The sequence below is a fragment of the Kogia breviceps genome, chromosome 3 (assembly GCF_026419965.1).
Source record: "Kogia breviceps isolate mKogBre1 chromosome 3, mKogBre1 haplotype 1, whole genome shotgun sequence".
In the NCBI taxonomy this organism is placed as follows: domain Eukaryota; kingdom Metazoa; phylum Chordata; class Mammalia; order Artiodactyla; family Physeteridae; genus Kogia; species Kogia breviceps.
Window position 1 is genome coordinate 41925327 of NC_081312.1, and position 18749 is coordinate 41944075.

An 18749-nucleotide genomic window follows, 5' to 3' on the forward strand; every position below is an offset into this window, starting at 1 on the left:
ACATAACCGTGTGCTCTAAGTGTATGGTGTGTTATACTACATAATGGAAAATTATGGTATTTTGTATTTTCCATCAAACCACAAAATCTGTTAAGTCAAAAAAAGAAAACAAACAACAACCCCCCCCCATAACGTTAGGTGTACTGACAATCATATTCCCATGTATGACAGAAGAGTACTAATACATTTTTAAATTTCTACTTCCTTTTATTAAGAACACTTCTTAGGTTTTTTTGGCATTTTACATTCAGTGTCCATTGGCTCCTTCTGAGAGTATCCGTGAAGGTTCGGTAAATTTTGCGGTGAACAAGTAAAAAAGGGCTGGTGTGGGTACCAGTGCCAAAAGGGGTAAATCTTGCTCGAGTTTATCCACTCTGGAAATGGAGATTATTCCATACGCATGAAGTAACCAGTGGCTGAAGAGAACAATGAGTCTTTTCTTTCTGACCAGAAGATCATAGCAGTTCTACATAATTTTATAAAAGAAAGAAAAGAGAAATACAGATTATTGGGCTGAATTGGCTAGATAATTTATTACGTATTACTTTAAAACATATTATTGTCACACAAAATCATGACCTCAGAATCACAGAGACCTAAGAAATCACCCAGTCTTGCTACTCCACTTCACAGATGAGGAAACTGAGGCTTCCTACATTCAGCACTCAGCAGCAGCACCAAGACGGGAGCCCACGTCTCTAAGTTCTGGTCTACACCACCATTCGACCCTGGAAACACTACAGCTTCTTCTGAAAGATCTGAACTGGAAGAGGAACGCCACATTATGTGCCTTCTTCCTGCCCTGATCCACAGCAGCTGAGTCTACCAGTGGGAAGGAGAAGGTACATACACCCAACTTCCTTAACTCCAGCATTCCTAGAGTTTGCTACCTGGATACTTAGAAGGGAGCAGAAATGACATGTGACTACTCTGATTTCCCTTTTATCTTTAATACTGCTCTACAATATACAGAAATTGGAAGGACCAAATTATTATATAAAAGTAATATCTAAATGTGCTAATGAACACACTAAAATGTAATTTGCAACTGGTTACTTAACAACCTTCCCTCATTAAATGGCTCATCAGCTCACCTAGAGCTTAATTGTCTTTTCCTGACTTGAATCCCTATTTCTTTCTTTTTTTTTTTTTTTTTTTTTTTTTTTTTTTTTGCGGTATGCGGGCCTCTCCCTGTTGTGGCCTCTCCCGTTGCGGAGCACAGGCTCCGGACGCGCAGGCCTAGCGGCCATGGCTCACGGGCTTAGTTGCTCCGCGGCATGTGGGATTTTCCCGGACCAGGGCACGAACCCGTGTCTCCTGCATCGGCAGGCGGATTCTCAACCACTGCGCCACCAGGGAAGCCCTTGAATCCCTATTTCTGATTCATGTATAGAGTGCTAATTGAAGTACATGAATGTTTTATATATGGGGGATTCCCAGCAGCAGAGAAACAAATATGATTCAAGCTAATCGAACTTTCCATAGTAACTACGGATAATAAACAAAAATTCAAAAACTTCATTTTATTCAAATATCCAATCATCCCCCCCCCACATTTCCCTAGAGTTGATAAAACTGCCAAAACTAATTTGCTTATCTTTAATCATACTGCAAAGTTGATTAAAGATTACCAAGGAGAAATGGGAGTAGAATACAAACGGAAGCATCTGAAAAATCACCATAAAAATACTGTCTAGGGCTTCCCTGGTGGCGCAGTGGTTGGGAGCCCGCCTGCCGATGCGGGGGACACGGGTTCGTGCCCGGGTCCGGGAGGATCCCGCGTGCCGCGGAGCGGCTGGGCCCATGAGCCGTGGCCGCTGAGCCTGCGCGTCCGGAGCCTGTGCTCCGCAATGGGAGAGGCCACAGCAGTGAGAGGCCCGCGTACCGCAAAAAAAAAAAAAAAAAAAAAAAAAAAAAAAAAAAATACTGTCTAGTTCCTCTACTGCTAGTGTACCTAAAAGTCACTATGATTTCTAGGTGGTTTGTTCCCCCCTCTCATTCTTTCACTAATGTAATAGAAACAGGAGCTTCAAGAGCAACCACTCCAAAGTAGTTAACACCTTTCTCTGGGGTGAACTTTTTTATGTTAAGAAAAGAGAGCACATATCAACTGCAGTGGGCAATTGAAAACAGTGCATAGGCACTAGATTAGCAGTCATAGGATGGAAGAGTACTAAGACATGTTACACTTTTATTCCTTTAGAGTTTACTCTCTAAGAGTTCTAACAGTGGGCTTCCACTGAAATATTAAAAAGTTAGAGGCACAAAAAGGATATCTCAAGATAGGAACAGCATCGGAACTAATGTGAATGTTAATGATATTTCCAAATCACCAAAGTATTACAGATATTAGAGGGCAAAAGTAGACATCCATAATCAAGAAAATAAAATTAGGGACAAAACATAGAAGGGTATGGAATGTACACTGTAATTATTGATGACTGTTAGTGTTCACTGCAAAAAAAAAAAAAAGCCTAGAATTAGTTCTATATAAAATAAAGCATTTTTATGTTTCCTTCAAAATAGTGTTAATAGGGTTCAACATTTCAATAATTATACATTTTCTATGTGGATAAATGATATGAAATGAGTTTTTTCTCTAACATGCCGGAGTTAAGCCTGACTACTTCACTAATTTCCCAAGCAAATATTGTCTAGTATACAACTTTTCATGAACTAATGAGCCAGAAGCTACTGAGAGGCATCGTTTAGCCAAGGATTACTAAAACAATCAGTTGTAACATATCATATCATATGCACTATTCTCCTATTCAGTTGTCAAATCTATAAAAAAAAAAAGTCTTTAACAAAGGAAAAAAGATGTCCTACCTCTATTTCGGAAGCCGACATGTACACAGCCAGAGTAACCAAAGATAATACTAATATAATGTATGGGAAGGCATAGTCTGAAAGACAAACATTGGTATTATGCTGAAAATTAAATTTTCTGAATAAACCATCAAAAAATTCAAACAGTATAATTCTTTCCACAGACAAAAACTTTCTCAACCAGTCTTGGGAGAGAGTGAAGCCCTAATGCTCTAAGGCAGGGGTCAGCAAACTTTTTCTGTAAAGGGCCAGATAGTGAATACTTTTGGCTTCGTGGGCCACACAGTTTATGTCTGAGTCACCTAAGTCCACGGTTGTAGTGGGAAAGCAGCCAGATCATACAGAAAATGGATGTGTCTGTGTTCCAGTAAAACTTACTTTATAAGTTTGTAAGTTATAACTTATTTATAAGTTATTCAGACAATAAAATTCAAATTTCATATAATTGTCACATGTCAAGAAATACTACTCTTCTTTTGATTTTTTTCCCCAATGGTTAAAAAATGTAAAACTATCATTGGCCTAGCTTTGAAGACCCCTGCCTGAAGGCTTCCACCGCTGTAAAGAATTAACTTCTCTCCTATGCATCTGGCATGATACTAGTTATGTATCAAACTTGGGAGAATTGGGAAAATAATTACTCAATTTTCAAATTTCTGTGTTCTGTGTTTTCTGTGACCAATTTTCTGTGGTCCAGATGGGTAATTTCAGTTGAGAAAGGCTATATATAAGAGTAATTCAGCTTTAATTAAAAGGTCATATACCAATAAACCTCATTCAGTGCTCTTAAAGTCAAATTTCTAGACAGTTCTACTTCAAATACAGTACAGTAAAATAATACTTTAAGTGAAAATTTTTCGTAAAAATACCACCTCTTAAAATGTTTTAAATTTATAGCTCACTAAAACAAATGGACAAATTGAGAAAGATACCTTAAATTATTTTTTATACAATTATTTTAAAACAATTAACTTCAGTTACTAAAACTATTATCATTCTACAATACAATGCAGTGGAACCCATCTGGAACATTTTCAAATGTTAATAAGGATATGGCAGCCAGAATCTCTGAATTATCTATGCAGGCCTGATTCCAATTACTAAATAAGACAGCCATTCCAGAGAATCCCAATTAACTTATAAATAGCTAAACAATGTTGCTAATGATAGTAAGAACTGCTAGAGAAAGAACTGGTAGTAAAAAGGAGAAAGGAAATTTCCAACAAGCTCCAAACTTGTGGGGAGTAGAGGGAGGTTCTGGGCTCAAAGCAGGATTTACAGTGGTTCTTACTCTAGGGTCTAAAACAATGTAATATTTTGAGCAACTAGGTCTGGGGGTAGTGCCTGGAAATCTTCATTTTAGTTCTGCTGGTGGTTCAGAGGAAGATCACACTTAAAAACTGGCTTCAATAATACTTGCAAGCAAGTAAAAGTTTGTCACTGACATCTTCCTAATTACCCCAGTGTCTCTCTCCCTAGACCCTGGTATCTTGAGGTACCAGAAGCCTCTTGGTGCTCTACTTTGCTCAGACTTGCTATATTCCCTTGTCATGGACTAAATGTTTATGACCCCACCCCCCAAATTCTTATGTTGAAATCCTAACCCCCAATGTGATGCTGTTAGTAGGTGGGGGGACCTTTGGGGTGGATTAGGTCATGAGGGTGGAGCCCTCATGAATGGGATTCATGCCCTTATAAAAGAGACCTCAAAGACCTCTTCCCTCTTCTGCTATTGTGGGGACACGGAAAGAAGACAGCCATCAATGAACGAAGAAACGAGTCCTCACCAGACTCCAAATCTGCTGGTGCCTTTTTTCAACACCATAAAATTATGAGTTGGTATGATACCCTCTGTGACTCATCTCAGCAGATTGCACAAGTTTATACTTAGTGCAAATAAACAATAACTCCTTGATCCTCCTATGAATGTGCTTTGAGTGGAGGCTTGTTAACAAAATGATCCAAAGATTTTCAGCGTGGGAAAAGGCATTTTCCATATAGGCAGCTACAACATAGGAAGCAACACTGTCTGGCAGTCTCCTTAGGTTAACTTTCCAAACCTTTCCCTGCTTTCCACAGCTTTCCCCTTTTCCCCATTTCATAACCAAGAGGTTCTATACAATAGCACCAGTGGCAGTCTAGGACACAGGGATTTGAGGGCTGGCAATTCTTCAATCTTTAAGCCTAGTCAGCTCTCCCAAGCTTGTCTAGGATAAATGACTACCTGTGCTCTTTTGAATATTCCATGAATACCTAAAACTGAATTCACTTCTCACCAACCTGTTTGCTTATTCTAACATTCATTATTCATACATTCACTAGCTACTAAGTCAGAAAGCTCCTTTATAGTATTCTCCTCCCATTTCCTTAACCCCTATATTTAATTAGATACCTAGCTTAGTTAACTCTGTCTTTGAAATAGTTCTTCTTTCCCAATGTTTCTCTGCTTTAGTCAGACAGCCAGGCCCGGCTTATAGCTGTCATCTCTTAACGACCGCCCAAGTTCTCTTCCCTGCCAATCCATCTTCCACACTGCTACCAAGTTATCTTTCTAAAATGCAAATCTAGTCATGTCACTCTTCCTCCTGAAATCCTTTTAAGAGCAGGTCTCTAGTCCCTAGAGCAAGAATAGCAACCTGAAATGCCTACAGAGGTCATCCAGGAGAATGACTGAAGTGGGCCAAATCTAAGAAAATACTAAATGGTAGGAGCTAGGAAAAACTATAGATTTTCAAACACTATGCAGGCCAAAAGAAACAATACATCTGTAAAAACAGAATATGAGGGATAACAGACCCCTGACTAGTCTCCAATTTCTTCTTCCCATGGCCTTATCCTCAGCTCCACCCTCCTAACTTTGAATCAAATTCATTACTAAGCTACATTACTTGCACAGTGATGCCATCTTGCCCAGTTCCTTCAGGCCAGAAGCTTGCCCTCTGCACCCAGGCAGGCTCCATATAAAGATGGTATCCAACATCCTTGCAATGTTCAATGTCACATGTTCGAAAAGTCCCTCACTATGTTCTCTCAGCTACTTATAGCTTTCCTAGTAGTATATGAGCTCTTTAACACCAACTTTCTCTCATTCTTCTTTCGAGTCACAGATCAGTCTAAATGGTTGCTGAATAAATGAATGGATATATTAAAAAAATATATTGAGGATTTTTTACTATATCTAAAAGTCTTTCATAAAGGAATTTAGAAAACTAAGACTTAATGGTAAACAGTATATATTATCACAAGTAATTTCCATCTATTATATGTAAAAACCATCTATTATATCAAGAGTAATTTCCATCTATTATATGTTTTTTAATTTATACTAAGGTTTTTAAAAATATTCCTATTGACATTGTGAGCTTCAGATACAAAGTATTCTCTAAACAGAAATCAGTTTTGATAAAGAATGATGATATGTTTTAGCAAAAATATATACTATGGTTTATTTTCAAGAATAAAAAACATACTACAGAAAAAGGTCCAAAATTATACTCAGAGAAAATATTGTTTATCACATATAGTAAATATATTTCATTGACTTTACCCAACAAACTTACATAAAAGGCCTCCACCAACTGCCTGAAGCACGGTTAAAATTGGGAAGAAGTAAAGTGCAGCATAAATACTTTTAAATCGATCAGATTTCCCTAACCCACAGGCAATCTTCTTTACCAGAAGAGGTCGGAGCAGCATCATTAATACCAAGCAGAATGCATAATAGATAAATACAATGGTGTATCTGGAAAATAAAATAAAAAATTATAACATCAAAAATATGTTTTAAAATGTGTTTTTAACATTGATCATTTTAAAATCAAAGATCCTGAAAAAGGTTTAAAAAGTCTATCCATCGAATATTCAGATTGGTGGAGGGTTCACCAAAAAAACTCTCATAATACCACTGCAAAGTGTATGCTGAGTCCTTTCTGGTAGACAGTTTGGAAATGTGTATCAAAAGTCCTAAAATTGGGCTTCCCTGGTGGCACAGTGGTTGAGAGTCTGCCTGCCGATGCAGGGGACATAGGTTCATGCCCCAGTCCAGGAAGATCCCACATGCTGCGGGGCGGCTGGGCCCGTGAGCCATGGCCACTGAGCTTGTGTGTCCGGAGCCTGTGCTCCACAACGGGAGAGGCCACAACAGTGAGAGGCCCGCGTACCGCAAAAAAACCCAAAAACCAAAAAAACAAAACCTAAAATGTTTACATACTTTAATTCAAAAATTTTACTTGTAGAAATTTATCAAAGGGAAACAAATCAGGTATACACAAAAACCCAATGAACAAGCATTTTTATTGAATCACACAATAAAGAAAACTCAGGAAGAAAATAAATATTCAACAATAGGAAGTTGGTTAAATTTTAGCGTACATTTATGCTGGAATACTATGCAGACATTAAAAATCCAGTTATGAAAGAAATGTTAACAACAAAAGCAACTATGCCTCATACACTAAGTGACAAGAACAGGCTACAAAATGGCATGTGCATAGAATAACCTTAATATTCTTTAAAAAAGAATAAAAATTAAAAAGAATAAAATAATAAAAATAAAAAGTGCAGCTGGAAAGACATTTTTAGCAGTGATCATCTTAAGAAATGGAATTACAGATTATTTTATTTGGGCTATGTCTTTTCTGTTTTCCAAATATCCTACAATGTAATTTTTACAATCAGAAAGATAGTTGCAAAAAGATCTCTGTTCAGCAGACTATAGTTTCTAGCTCCTTATTTTGAATAATTACATTTCTATGCACATAGTTCTAACTTCCTTTTCATGAGGATTTTCAAATTATTTTTTACTATCTTATACGCAAACCCTCTCCCTTGCAGGGGAGAGTCAAGGGAAGCACGGGAGTTGTTTCAAATAACTGACCACAAGCCTCTTCTCTACACAGCTTAATGATACCAGGTAGCTGTGCTCTCATGATGCTTTTAGGTCCAGCCCTGTACCATACTGCATTATTTCAAGCCTCACTTCTTGGATGATGAGTTTTGTCTTCTTAGGCTACCTCTTACCAATATCAAAACAAGATAAAATGTGTCTATTCCTTCATCTTGTAGTTCCTTAAGAGCTCCAAAAAGACTATTATTTTAATCAGAAGGAAACCATCACGTGCTACCTGTCCTAAAGAACTAGGAAACTAGCTTTTGGAAGCAGATACCTGTTTCCTGCCCCTGCTCTCCACCAGAAGACCTCATCCTCCACCTCCCCAGCCCCCGTCCATGCCCCTCATATGCACATAGGATAAATCTGACAAGCTAAAGCTACGTTTTGTTACAACAGTAATTACTGCTCATTGTCAATAACTCAAAGTTTTAGTAAACATTACCTCTTGCAGTAAGTTTCTAATGATAGAAGCTTGCATGTTTTTCCATATCTTATCTAATTAATTTCCCCTCAAAACTATAATTATCAGTAAAAGTATTTTGATATTTTTCAATTTGTAAGAAATTTATATATACCAATGGAGAAGATATCCTCCACTAGTCAATGTAATAGTGTTCCAAAGGTTTCTGTTAATATTGCGCCATTACTTTTTGTTGACTTACAAAAGAAAAAAATCATTATGACTTTGGTAGTCCTACAGCTTTCAGAAATGTTTAGCCCCAGTCCAGCCATATATGTATGCTTAAATGGTTATGTAAAGTAACATGTATGAATTCATATGCTAGTATTATAAAATCTTCTCATACTTTTAATAAAACACTGTTTTGTATAATTAATAAAACAAGGCAGACAGTCCATTCCACAGTGACTACTGGTAAAGCTGCTAAGAAAAAAAAAATACCTACTTAATTCAAAGATGGTGAACAGATGGAAAATGTCCTAATCAATGAAGTTGTGTGATGAGTCTGACTGAGTGCTGTGACAAGGCTCTGAGGCCACACCCAACTCAGCAGGACAAGTGCTGTAATAAATTAGAAGTGGCTGTTATGACTGCAGAATGAGGGCTGCAAGTACCTATTTGCCATCTCTGTTCTCATATTTTTTGACTCTCCTACTACAGGATTTACAGATATTATAAAAAACACTATAGATGTGAATAGCAGTAAATGAGTCTGATTTTGTTTTAAATAAGATGGTTATACATCTTATTTAAATATAATATCTGATTCAGTAATTAACTTCTCTATATAGGACCAGGTTAAGTTCTGCAAGTCCCCAGGACAATATGTGACAAGAGAATAATCAAAGCTGAGGGTTATAGCTCTATGAAATCAACAAAGAAGATAGTATCAGACTTTTAGATACAATTTATATATATAAATATGTCTGGTTGTCTCTGTATATATATAAATAATTTGCAGGACTTAAAAGGTAAGCAGGTGGAAAAGATTTTTATAGCTCTGTATCTGGATCTCGCTTTTTGTTTTGTTGTTGCTTTTTTTTCTACTTTTTTTTTGGGATCTCATTTTTTGCAAAGTATCTTTTTACATACATGCATGTTTGTTTTTGACACTTAGCACTATTAAAAATTGTACAAAAAGTACTATTTTGTTCAGCATATTACATAATGGTAACTTGCTACAACTATGAGAATACATATACCAGACTCTTCTATTATACATTTACTGAGAAAAACACATCAGAATGAATACTAATTCACAGAAATTTTAAAAATGTAGGCCAGGGTAATATTATACAGAATCTTATGAATTTGATATTTTTAAAACAAAACATCCTGGTGAAAATCACAAACATTTATTTGGAAAAAACAAAAACAAAAAAGAAAGAACATTAAGCCAAGCACTCTAATAATAATACCAGCTACTTATAAGTGCTTCCTGTATGTAAGGCATTTATTTAAGTCACCTTATAAGGTATCATTATTCCCATTTATATCAACAGGAAAGCCAAGGTTAAGAGGCTCTTAACATGTTCAAGTTAACAGCTGACAGACCTGGGATTCAATCTCAAGCCTGTTTTTAGCTCCAAAGTCTATACTACTTCCTGTATGTCAGATATTGCTTCTCTGTTGTATAAGAAAAAGGTTTTCCTTATAATTCCCTTTTTAAGAAACAGATATGGCTTATTTTAGAAGTGCTCAGACATACTTCAACATCAACACAAAAAATACTTTCACTTCTATTATACTAAGATGTACTTCTATTTCCTCTTCTCAGACTATGAGTCACTTAAAAGAAGAAAATCATTTCTGTATATCTCCCCCAGTGCCTAGGAGCCATTTCACAAGGCTCAATCTGCTTAAATGAATGAAATCTATAATCATCATTTTTTAAAAAATGATCTTACGTCTAAATAAATACTTACAGTGGGTAGACAGCTTCATGGGTACAGTGCACTGTGGTAACATAATCAGGACTTGGATTGTAAAGCATGGTGTACCAATCAGAAAGCATCAATACTCGACATGAATGGATATAAAGCACACCGACTGGATCGCTCACAAGTAAGGTGATGATAGCTGCCATAGTGCATTCAAATAATGCAGTAATGTGTTGGAAAAGGGCACTGGAACTAGTAAAACAAAGGAAGCACAATCACCAGAAAATTCTCAGCATGTTAAGTGGCTTTTAATAAAACCTGTGTATGCTTCAAAATATGTATTCTAAAAAGAAGTTTTAACGGATAAATCCTGAAACAAAAAAATCTTCTAAAAAGTAAAGCCAAGCACATATGAAAACTACTTGAGAAGGATTTAACCTTGTTTACTAAAAAGGGATAGACACTCATCTCAGATAACACTGTGCCAATATTGTCTAAATGTGTAGAAGAGCAGAAATTAGATCTACCTTTATCTTCAGTAACTCACCAAATTATTAAAAATGTCTTAAAGTTATCTATGCATCATTTTAAATTATCTTAAGCATTAAAAGTACATAAAAGATTATATGTAATACATATTATTTATAAAATATAATAAACATTGTAACTCACCACCTAACCCAATAACTAAAACATTAACAACTTATATCTACCTGTTCCTCCCCATTCCACATTCCTGTCTCTCCCCTAGAAATAACCATTATACTAAATGTTCTTTATCAGTTTTTCTAAACAGTTTTTATTCCAACTGTATTTATACTTCAAAACCACTATTTAGTTTTGCTTATTTTTCAACATGAAAAAGTGAGGTAAACTTTCTGAGATTTTTCTTTACACTCAAAATTACATTTCCAATATTCATTCATGGTTTTCTTATACCTGAAGTTCAGTTGTTTTCACTGCTGTATAATATTCCATTGTGTGATCTTTCCATTATTTATCCATTCTGCTTTGTTAGTAAAATGTGTTGCAAATGTCTTCCTCTCAGTTTGTGGGCTGAATTTTCATTTTCTTTGTGATGTCTTTTTATGAACAGATGTTCTAAATTTTAATATAGTTGCCTTTATCAATTTTTAAGTTTCTGGTTAGCAGATTCTCACTCTAAGAAAAATATTATCCTATATTTTCTTCTAAAAGTTTTAAGGTTTTGCTTTCCATGTTTCAATCTTTAACTTAGAAGAGATTTCTGTGTCTAAGTTAGGATATAACTTTAGCTTTTCCCATTTGGATATCCAACTGTCCCAGCAGCAGCATTTTCTTGAATAGTTACTCTGTTCTCCCCACTAAGCTGCCACGCCACTTCTGCCATATAAGTCTCCTATATAACCAGCCTGTTTCTAAGTTCTCTATTTTGTTCCTGGGATCCATTTATCTATCCCTGAGACAACAGAATATGACAATACTTCTCGATATTACACACATTCTTTTACTTTTCCAGTGGTCTTGGTCATTCTTGGGCCTTTGAACTTCCATATAAATTAGAGAATTAAGCTTGTCAAGTTCCACAGTATAAATCCAATGTAGCTTAGCTACCTTGGTCTTGGCTACCTCACAGTACTGTGATTCTGTAAATGAAATATAGGGAGGTAATTGATTTTATATACTTAGCTTACAGCCAGCCTCTTCACTAAACTCTCATTATTTATGATTGCTTCTCTATAGATGCTTTTGAGTTTTCTATTTGAACAATGTTTCAGTTACCTATCACTGCACAGCAAACCACCCTAAAACTCAATGGCTTGAAACAACCACCACTGATTATTTCTCACTGCTCTGTGATTTGACTGGGCTCATCTGAAAGAATGAAAAACAAATTCACAGAATTGCTTCCTAGGAAGCAAAACACATCCCAAGCAGAATAAATAAAAAGAAATTCACATTATAATTAAGCTGCAGAATACCAAAGATAAAAGAGCAGCTGGTCAGCAGCCCCCATGTGCTCACAGCTGACAGCCAGCACCTACTCCAGCATATGAGTTACTCATTTGGAACACCACAGCCCAGTCCAGCCTCTAGATGGGTACACCCCAAGTCAACCTCACGTGGAGCAGAAAGGACTACCCAGTTGCTATCGGCAGTTAACCTCTGGCTACCGTCCCAACCCTACTGCCTGGTTTGTCACTCTGGCCCCAGCTCAGGGTGGGTTTGCTTGTTTTCTGAAAAAGAAGAGTTCTCGGAGATCACCCCTTATTCCTGTGAGACCAGCAATGTCTTAAACATTATGTCTCTTCCAGACTTTAGTTATTTCATGCAGGAGGGTGACCTGGAGCTCCTAATTAGCCCATGGTGTTGGAAGCAGAACTCCTGTGCCATTTTACACAGATGAAGACACAAAATATGTAAGTAAACGTGTACACTTTCATATTATATAATCCAATCTTTTGCTTCCTTACAGAATTCATATTCTTAGAGGCAAACTCCCAACCTCATTATTTCTTGCCATGACTTTAGCAACCTTCTCACTGGCTGCTTCTTCTCATCATGCTCCCTTTCAACCCATCTGCAGTCAACTAGGTAATCTTTACAAAACGGAATCTGCTTTTAAAACTCCCCTTATTAAACTACTTCAGTGGATCCCATCTGCCTTTCAGGAAAAATACCTCCCACCAGCCTTATCTCCCACACCTCCTGCCCTTACGAAATTACTTTGTGCCGTTTATCCCAGCACGCTTCGGGCTCCACCTCAAAACACGTCACCTATCTGGCAAATGGTGTATCCTTCAAGATCAGCTCTGGGGTTGGCCCCTGGTCTTAGGAGTATTTCCTAAGACTCCCCCAGCCCCAAACCTCTTTGTATCTTGGTCTCATTTAGTCCCTATTTCTCACAGCACCCTCAGCTCTCATTTCTTGGTTATGCTGTGCTCTTTCTTGCCTCTAGACTTTTGCACATCTTTTTCCTACTGTCTGACTCTTTCTTCAATTCCTCTCTCAAAAACTACTCATTTTTCAAAGTTCAACTTAAAGTCAGTTTTTTCTCCTGGGACACCACCCTATTCTGAGGGGACAGAATTGACTTCTTCCCTCTTTAAGCTAGCCTTAAAACTCTGTACATACCTCTACTATAGACCCTCACATACACTGTGATGGTCTGCCTACCTCATCCACTGGACTGTACGCACCCACATTTTCATCATCTCTGAATCCCACAACCTAGCACAGCACCTGGCACATTGCTAACATCCCTAAAGATTGGTGTATGAATACATTTGGAAAGTTATAAATTACATAAAAACAAATGACAGAAGAAGCACAGCTTCTGGCTTCATTACATAAAAACATGCGATTTCTGCCTATCTCTGCCCTGGCCTCAAAGAAAAACAAATTTAATACTAAACTTTGGGGAAAGCAAGAAGGTCAGAAAGGGAAGTTTTGATTAGTGTCTAGCCCATGCATTCTCAATGGGCACTAGCACTCCCAAGGGGACAAGAATGGATCCTTGGGTATAAAATAATACTACACTTTTTATATATAAAGCACATGTATACATACACTATATAAACCAATAAACAATATATATGTGATATTAAAATTTTATGGGGTAGGTGGAAATGGGGGAAAAAAGGTATCTAGAAAGCTTCTTTAAGGAAGAAAGAATGAAAAAAATGTCGAGAAACATGAGTCTAGCCTCAGACAGCTAGGCTTCTGCTTCCTTGATTTTAAGTGCAATGTCTCAGGAAAATGCAAGAGATAGTCCTTGTCTTCCTTGCTACCAATTTCCTAGGCAAAGCATAGATATGCAACCTCCTTTTTAAACCCACCTCCTTTCCTGCCTAAGCACTGATCACACCTCTGCTTTACTACCAAACCAAGGCTCTACCCTCTGCTCTAAAATTCTCTCTCAAAACATATCTGATGTTTTAGTTCAAATGCATTTGGTGAGGTACATACATTAAACCCACCTCTTCTCCACTCTGGGCTGAGAAGTTCCAAATGAGCAATTATTCTATTTTAGCTTTGTTAATCACATCTCTTTTCTAGCCCTCATCTCTCATCATTCTATAACAGAAATTAAAAGCAGGATGAAAGCTGCTTTAAAAAAATTCTTTTAATAGAGTCTTCTGAAAAATAATGAATGCTATTCCAGTGTAAATAATCACTGTCGACTTAACTAGGTAGATCCAGAAAAGTACTGATTCTATTTCCACCTGACCTTCTCTTCACTTCCATTCCTACCACTGGCCATCACTATTTCTTGGACAACAGCTTTCTAATATGTCTCACCACTAATCTGCCCTCCACAGAAGTTATCTTCCTAAAACATGCATCCAAGATGCTGTTTCTCTAAACCAAAACCTTCACCAATAAATCATTCACTTGGCAAATACTAAGTGAGCAACTACCATGCACCAGCAGCTGTGCTGGTCTCTGGAGATTTCATAGAGAACAACAGCGATGGCCACTGCCCTCATGGAGCCTATGGTCAGGGGTGGGAAATCACATTAAATGAGGAGACAAACATAACTACAAATTGTGTTGACTGCTAAATACAAAGCAAAAACAACAACAGAATGAGAGTGCTATTAAAAAAGAAAAATAACGGGGACAGACCTACATTAGATTGGGTCAGGGGAGGCCTCTCCGAGTAGGTGTAATTTAACCTGAGATCCGAAGGAAGAAAAGGCAGCTAGGTAAAAAGTTGCAGGAAGAAGAGAGTATTTCAGGCAGAGAAGAGTTTGGGGAAAGGGACAGGACTTAAAGCAGGAAAGATGCTGAGATGTCAGAGGAAGCAACAGCCAGGATGGCTGAAATGTACTACAGTAGACTCTGGTTCCTCATTCCCAGTGGGATAAGGTTCCCATCATCACCAAGAACTTTCACATTCTGGCCTCAACCCTCTTTCCCACCCTCCGTTTTATTATCTTTCTCTCATATGCAATCCACACTTTGAACACCCAACTACTTCCATTCCCACCCACAAGAGATCACGTTTCCTACCTCCCTGCCAGTGTTCACGCTGTTGCCTCTGCCTAAAATGTTCCTTTTTTGAAGTGTTTCAGGTGCCACCAGGCACAATTTATCTCTTCCATTCTTTGTGATTCCAGAGCATTTTGTTTATAAAGATTTTATATACTTTTTGTTTATATACTTTTAAGACTGATTTATATTATAGTTATGTATACATTTGTCTTCTCTACAAGAGTATGACTATAAACCACATCAGTTATTTTTGTATCTCCTTCTCTGATCTCTCCAACATAGAACACAATGCTTAGTAAGTTTTTTGGATTTGTTTTGGTATGAGTTTTCATAATTAGGTTGCAGCTATAACATTTTAACTACATTATACTAGATTACTAGTATTAAGTTGCAAAGTATTTGTTTTAGAACAATAAACAGTTTGGAATCATAGCCAAGTCTTTGTAGAAAACCAATGAAGATAATTAAGAAATAAAAATATAAATAAAATACTCCCTCAGCATCACTCAGAGTAAAACAGACAAAGGATATTTCCCTTAATATTTACTGAGGTATGCCCCAGCATTAAGTTTCCTTGCCACAGTCAAAAGTAATCAGAAGATAAAGGAAAAACAAGTTTGCCACTTTTACAAAAACAGAAGTATAATTACTTGATAAGGTCTTCTAAATGATAGCTATTCCAACATCAGTCCACTCAGATACATTCATAGAAAGTGCTAACCTCTTTTTCCCTGAGTACCATTCAATGAAGAACCAATGTAAAACAAGAGGAAGCATAGCCATAAATCCAAGATAGAGCCAATCATAAAGTTCTGGAGACTCTGTGCAAGGCTGACAATACTTCTGTGCATTTGTTCTCTGTCCTCTTGGACACACCTATGATATATAAGAACAGTATTTTATGTACAGATATTATCCTAGAACATTAACACCCCCAAAAACTCATTCACTAAGACATCACATTTCAGTTTAAACATCTGTTTACATGTGCTTCTTTTAAAAATAAAAGAGAAAGCATAAGGAAAATAAAAAGCAATCTACATTGTATTTGCTATACCTGTATAATGTTATTAAAGGACTCTTTATTAAGTTACTAAAATAGTTGACTAATATTACATGAAAAACCTAGTTATTAACACCATATAAAAATTGCAGAGAAATGCTCTGGAGTTGTAATGCTAAATTATTGTCCAAATCACTTTTCTATATTAATAAAAAGTAATTAGAAATTATTATAAAACTATCAAATTTTAAAACTTAATAACTGTGACCGTCAAGATGAATTATAGATATATAATCAATATGACAACACAAATAAGGATTTTATTAATGCCTCCATATTCTTTTACAAGTTGAATACATTGAAGAAAAAGGTTATTCTACATGTGACAATATTTCAAACGCAAAAAGAGTTTACAAATGAAATAACATACAAATGTTAAGACTTACCCCACATTCTCCATATATTTCAGTTGAGCCATTTTTAAATAACAGGGTCTTCCCACAATACAGTCCAAGGCATGCTGGTTGAATATCGACAGCTTTTTAAAAACAAATGCCAGTATAGTAACATCTTTTGTGATTATAAAAGATAAGGTAATAAGAGCTGAAACATTTGGCAGAAATATCTCAACACACTTTCAATTAAAAAATATGTATTAGACAAAAGTCTTGATGCATTTATTTAAAGTTTTCCTTTTACACTGTGACACTACTGAAGGTTACATGGAACCTTATTACTGTTCCTTAAGATTAAGGTCCTCAACCAGCAGAGTGGACTTTATGCCCACAACTCAAAGCCTAACCTGGTATGTCTCCAATGGCTCCAACCAGCCATTCCCTTTGATTAGATGGTCTAGACTTTTGAATTTCCTTTTTTTTTTTTTTAACTAGAGGACTAAGAGAGGATGGATACTTTTTATTTTGCCCAGTCAGGACATTAAGTGCAAGCATACACACGAAATCTATTATCACCTTCCTTCATGATAGAACACCCTTTAATACCAGAAAAGCAGAAAGGACATAAGTTCAGAATAAAGGGAAGGCCTTTAAAGTAAATACATTCACCTTACAAGAAGCTTGTATATTATCCTAACTTTGGTCATTTTTGTAGAGCACAAGTGAAGATTTCATCAAGGCTGTCACTGGTCCTCTGACCAATACTTAGGAACCACTGCATTAGAATCAACCCTCTGATCTCAAGACTTGGACAACATAAAAAGCAGCTCTTTTTAACCAAATAACTCAGGGCCTACAGATTGTCTTTGACCTCATCTACAGGGAGAAACTACGAACGAGTTTTTTTCATCAGTGACATCTGATTCCCTTCAATCATTGATTCATTCCTTCAGTAAACATGCATTAAGTGTCTGATTCCACTGGTGAAGGGCCCCTAAAGATCCACGGAGGAACACGACAGAGTCCCTACCCTCAAAGAACCTACAGCCTATTGTGGAATAAATCCAAAACAACTGTGGTCAAACGTGAATTAACTTGGGAAATTATGCATTTTATGGCTATTCTTGAACAATCATTTCCCAAATTCTTCATGAATTCACAATCTAGAGACTGCTTGATCCACAATACTCTTTCTTCTTTCAAATTCAAGTAGACTTTTTTCTTTCTCCTTGTGCTGAAGAGAAAAATAGAAATGGCGCTGACTAAAATGCCTCAAGCTTAATATTTTGACTTTTATCAAATTTCTGACTTTTAAAAAAACCCATGGGCTTCTTTACCTTACTTGGCACTTATTTTTAAACCAGTTGTAATCACAATGTTCTAAACTAATAGACGGAAACGAGTTGTTTCAGATTTTTTGAGAAGGCAGAAGGTAAAGAATTGGAAACCTTCTATACCGGTTTTGCACCTAGCAGATGCATAATAAATACATTTGAGTGTAAATAATCTAAAATTTCTCAGAATCCAAAGCCTGAAAACCGGTATGATAAACTGAACGCAACAGCTTACCGTCGACCAAAAACACCCTAGCTCTCACTGTACGCTCACTTTCCCCTTTAGTAAAGGAGGAGGTCTAGATTTTTTACTTTTTTTGCAACCGTAAAGGAGGTTGCAAAAAGGAGGAGGTAGTAAAGGAGGTCTAGATTTTTTACTTTTTTTGCAACCGTCATGCCCCTTTCTGAAGGGCCCCCCCAAACTTAACGTCTGATGTTGAAGCAGGACACAACAGTTAAGCAGCAATTAGCTTCTGCTTCCTTTCCTGTTTTCCTGCACTTACGCCCGCGCTTTAAATTGTCAAGTCAACTCTCAGGAATGTTAAACAAAGAGACCGAAACAAAGGGACTGAGATGACATTTTGAACAAACAACAAAGGCCTGGCCTTTTCCCCCGGTACGCAGCCGGCGTCCCCTCTGCAGTTGGTCTCCCCGCTGCAGCTTGTCTGGAGCAGAGACTACCCCTATCCCACCTCGGCCCGGCCAAGAGCTGCTGCGAGCAACGTACAAGGATTCGCCGCTATCCGGAGGCCACCCGCTGTGGCCAAGCCCAGAGCTGGGAGCGTAGGGAAGAAGCAGAGACTAGGATAAATGCTTCCCGGGACCTCGGCAACCACTCACCCATCGGCAGCTTGTAGGTTTCCTTGGAGAGGTTCGTGGATCAGCCGACCCGACCGCAGCGCCCGGACATCCGGGCCAAAGCCGCCTCGACGGCTCCGCCTCCTGGTAACCCAGGCGACCGCTCCGAAGCCCCGCCCCGC

The 18749-nt window shown here is 37.3% G+C and overlaps 1 protein-coding gene across 5 annotated transcripts; it reads right to left on the minus strand.

Annotated features, from left to right (window-relative positions):
- Positions 1–186: 186 nt before the first annotated feature.
- JKAMP (JNK1/MAPK8 associated membrane protein) lies at positions 187–18728 on the minus strand. 5 transcript variants are annotated; one of them, XM_059059686.2, is made up of 7 exons: positions 18610–18728; positions 16487–16560; positions 15759–15913; positions 10106–10312; positions 6390–6571; positions 2830–2906; positions 187–466 (listed from the first exon to the last, which is right to left on the minus strand). In XM_059059686.2, the coding sequence occupies exons 1-7, from the start codon at positions 18611–18613 to the stop codon at positions 248–250; spliced, it is 918 nt and encodes a 305-aa protein (XP_058915669.1). In that variant the 5' UTR covers positions 18614–18728; the 3' UTR covers positions 187–247. The 5 variants fall into 5 exon arrangements, with proteins under 5 accessions (XP_058915669.1, XP_058915668.1, XP_066884504.1 ...); XM_059059685.2 differs by having other exon boundaries at positions 16487–16578; XM_067028403.1 differs by having other exon boundaries at positions 16487–16610.
- Between the last annotated feature and the right edge of the window lie 21 nt (positions 18729–18749).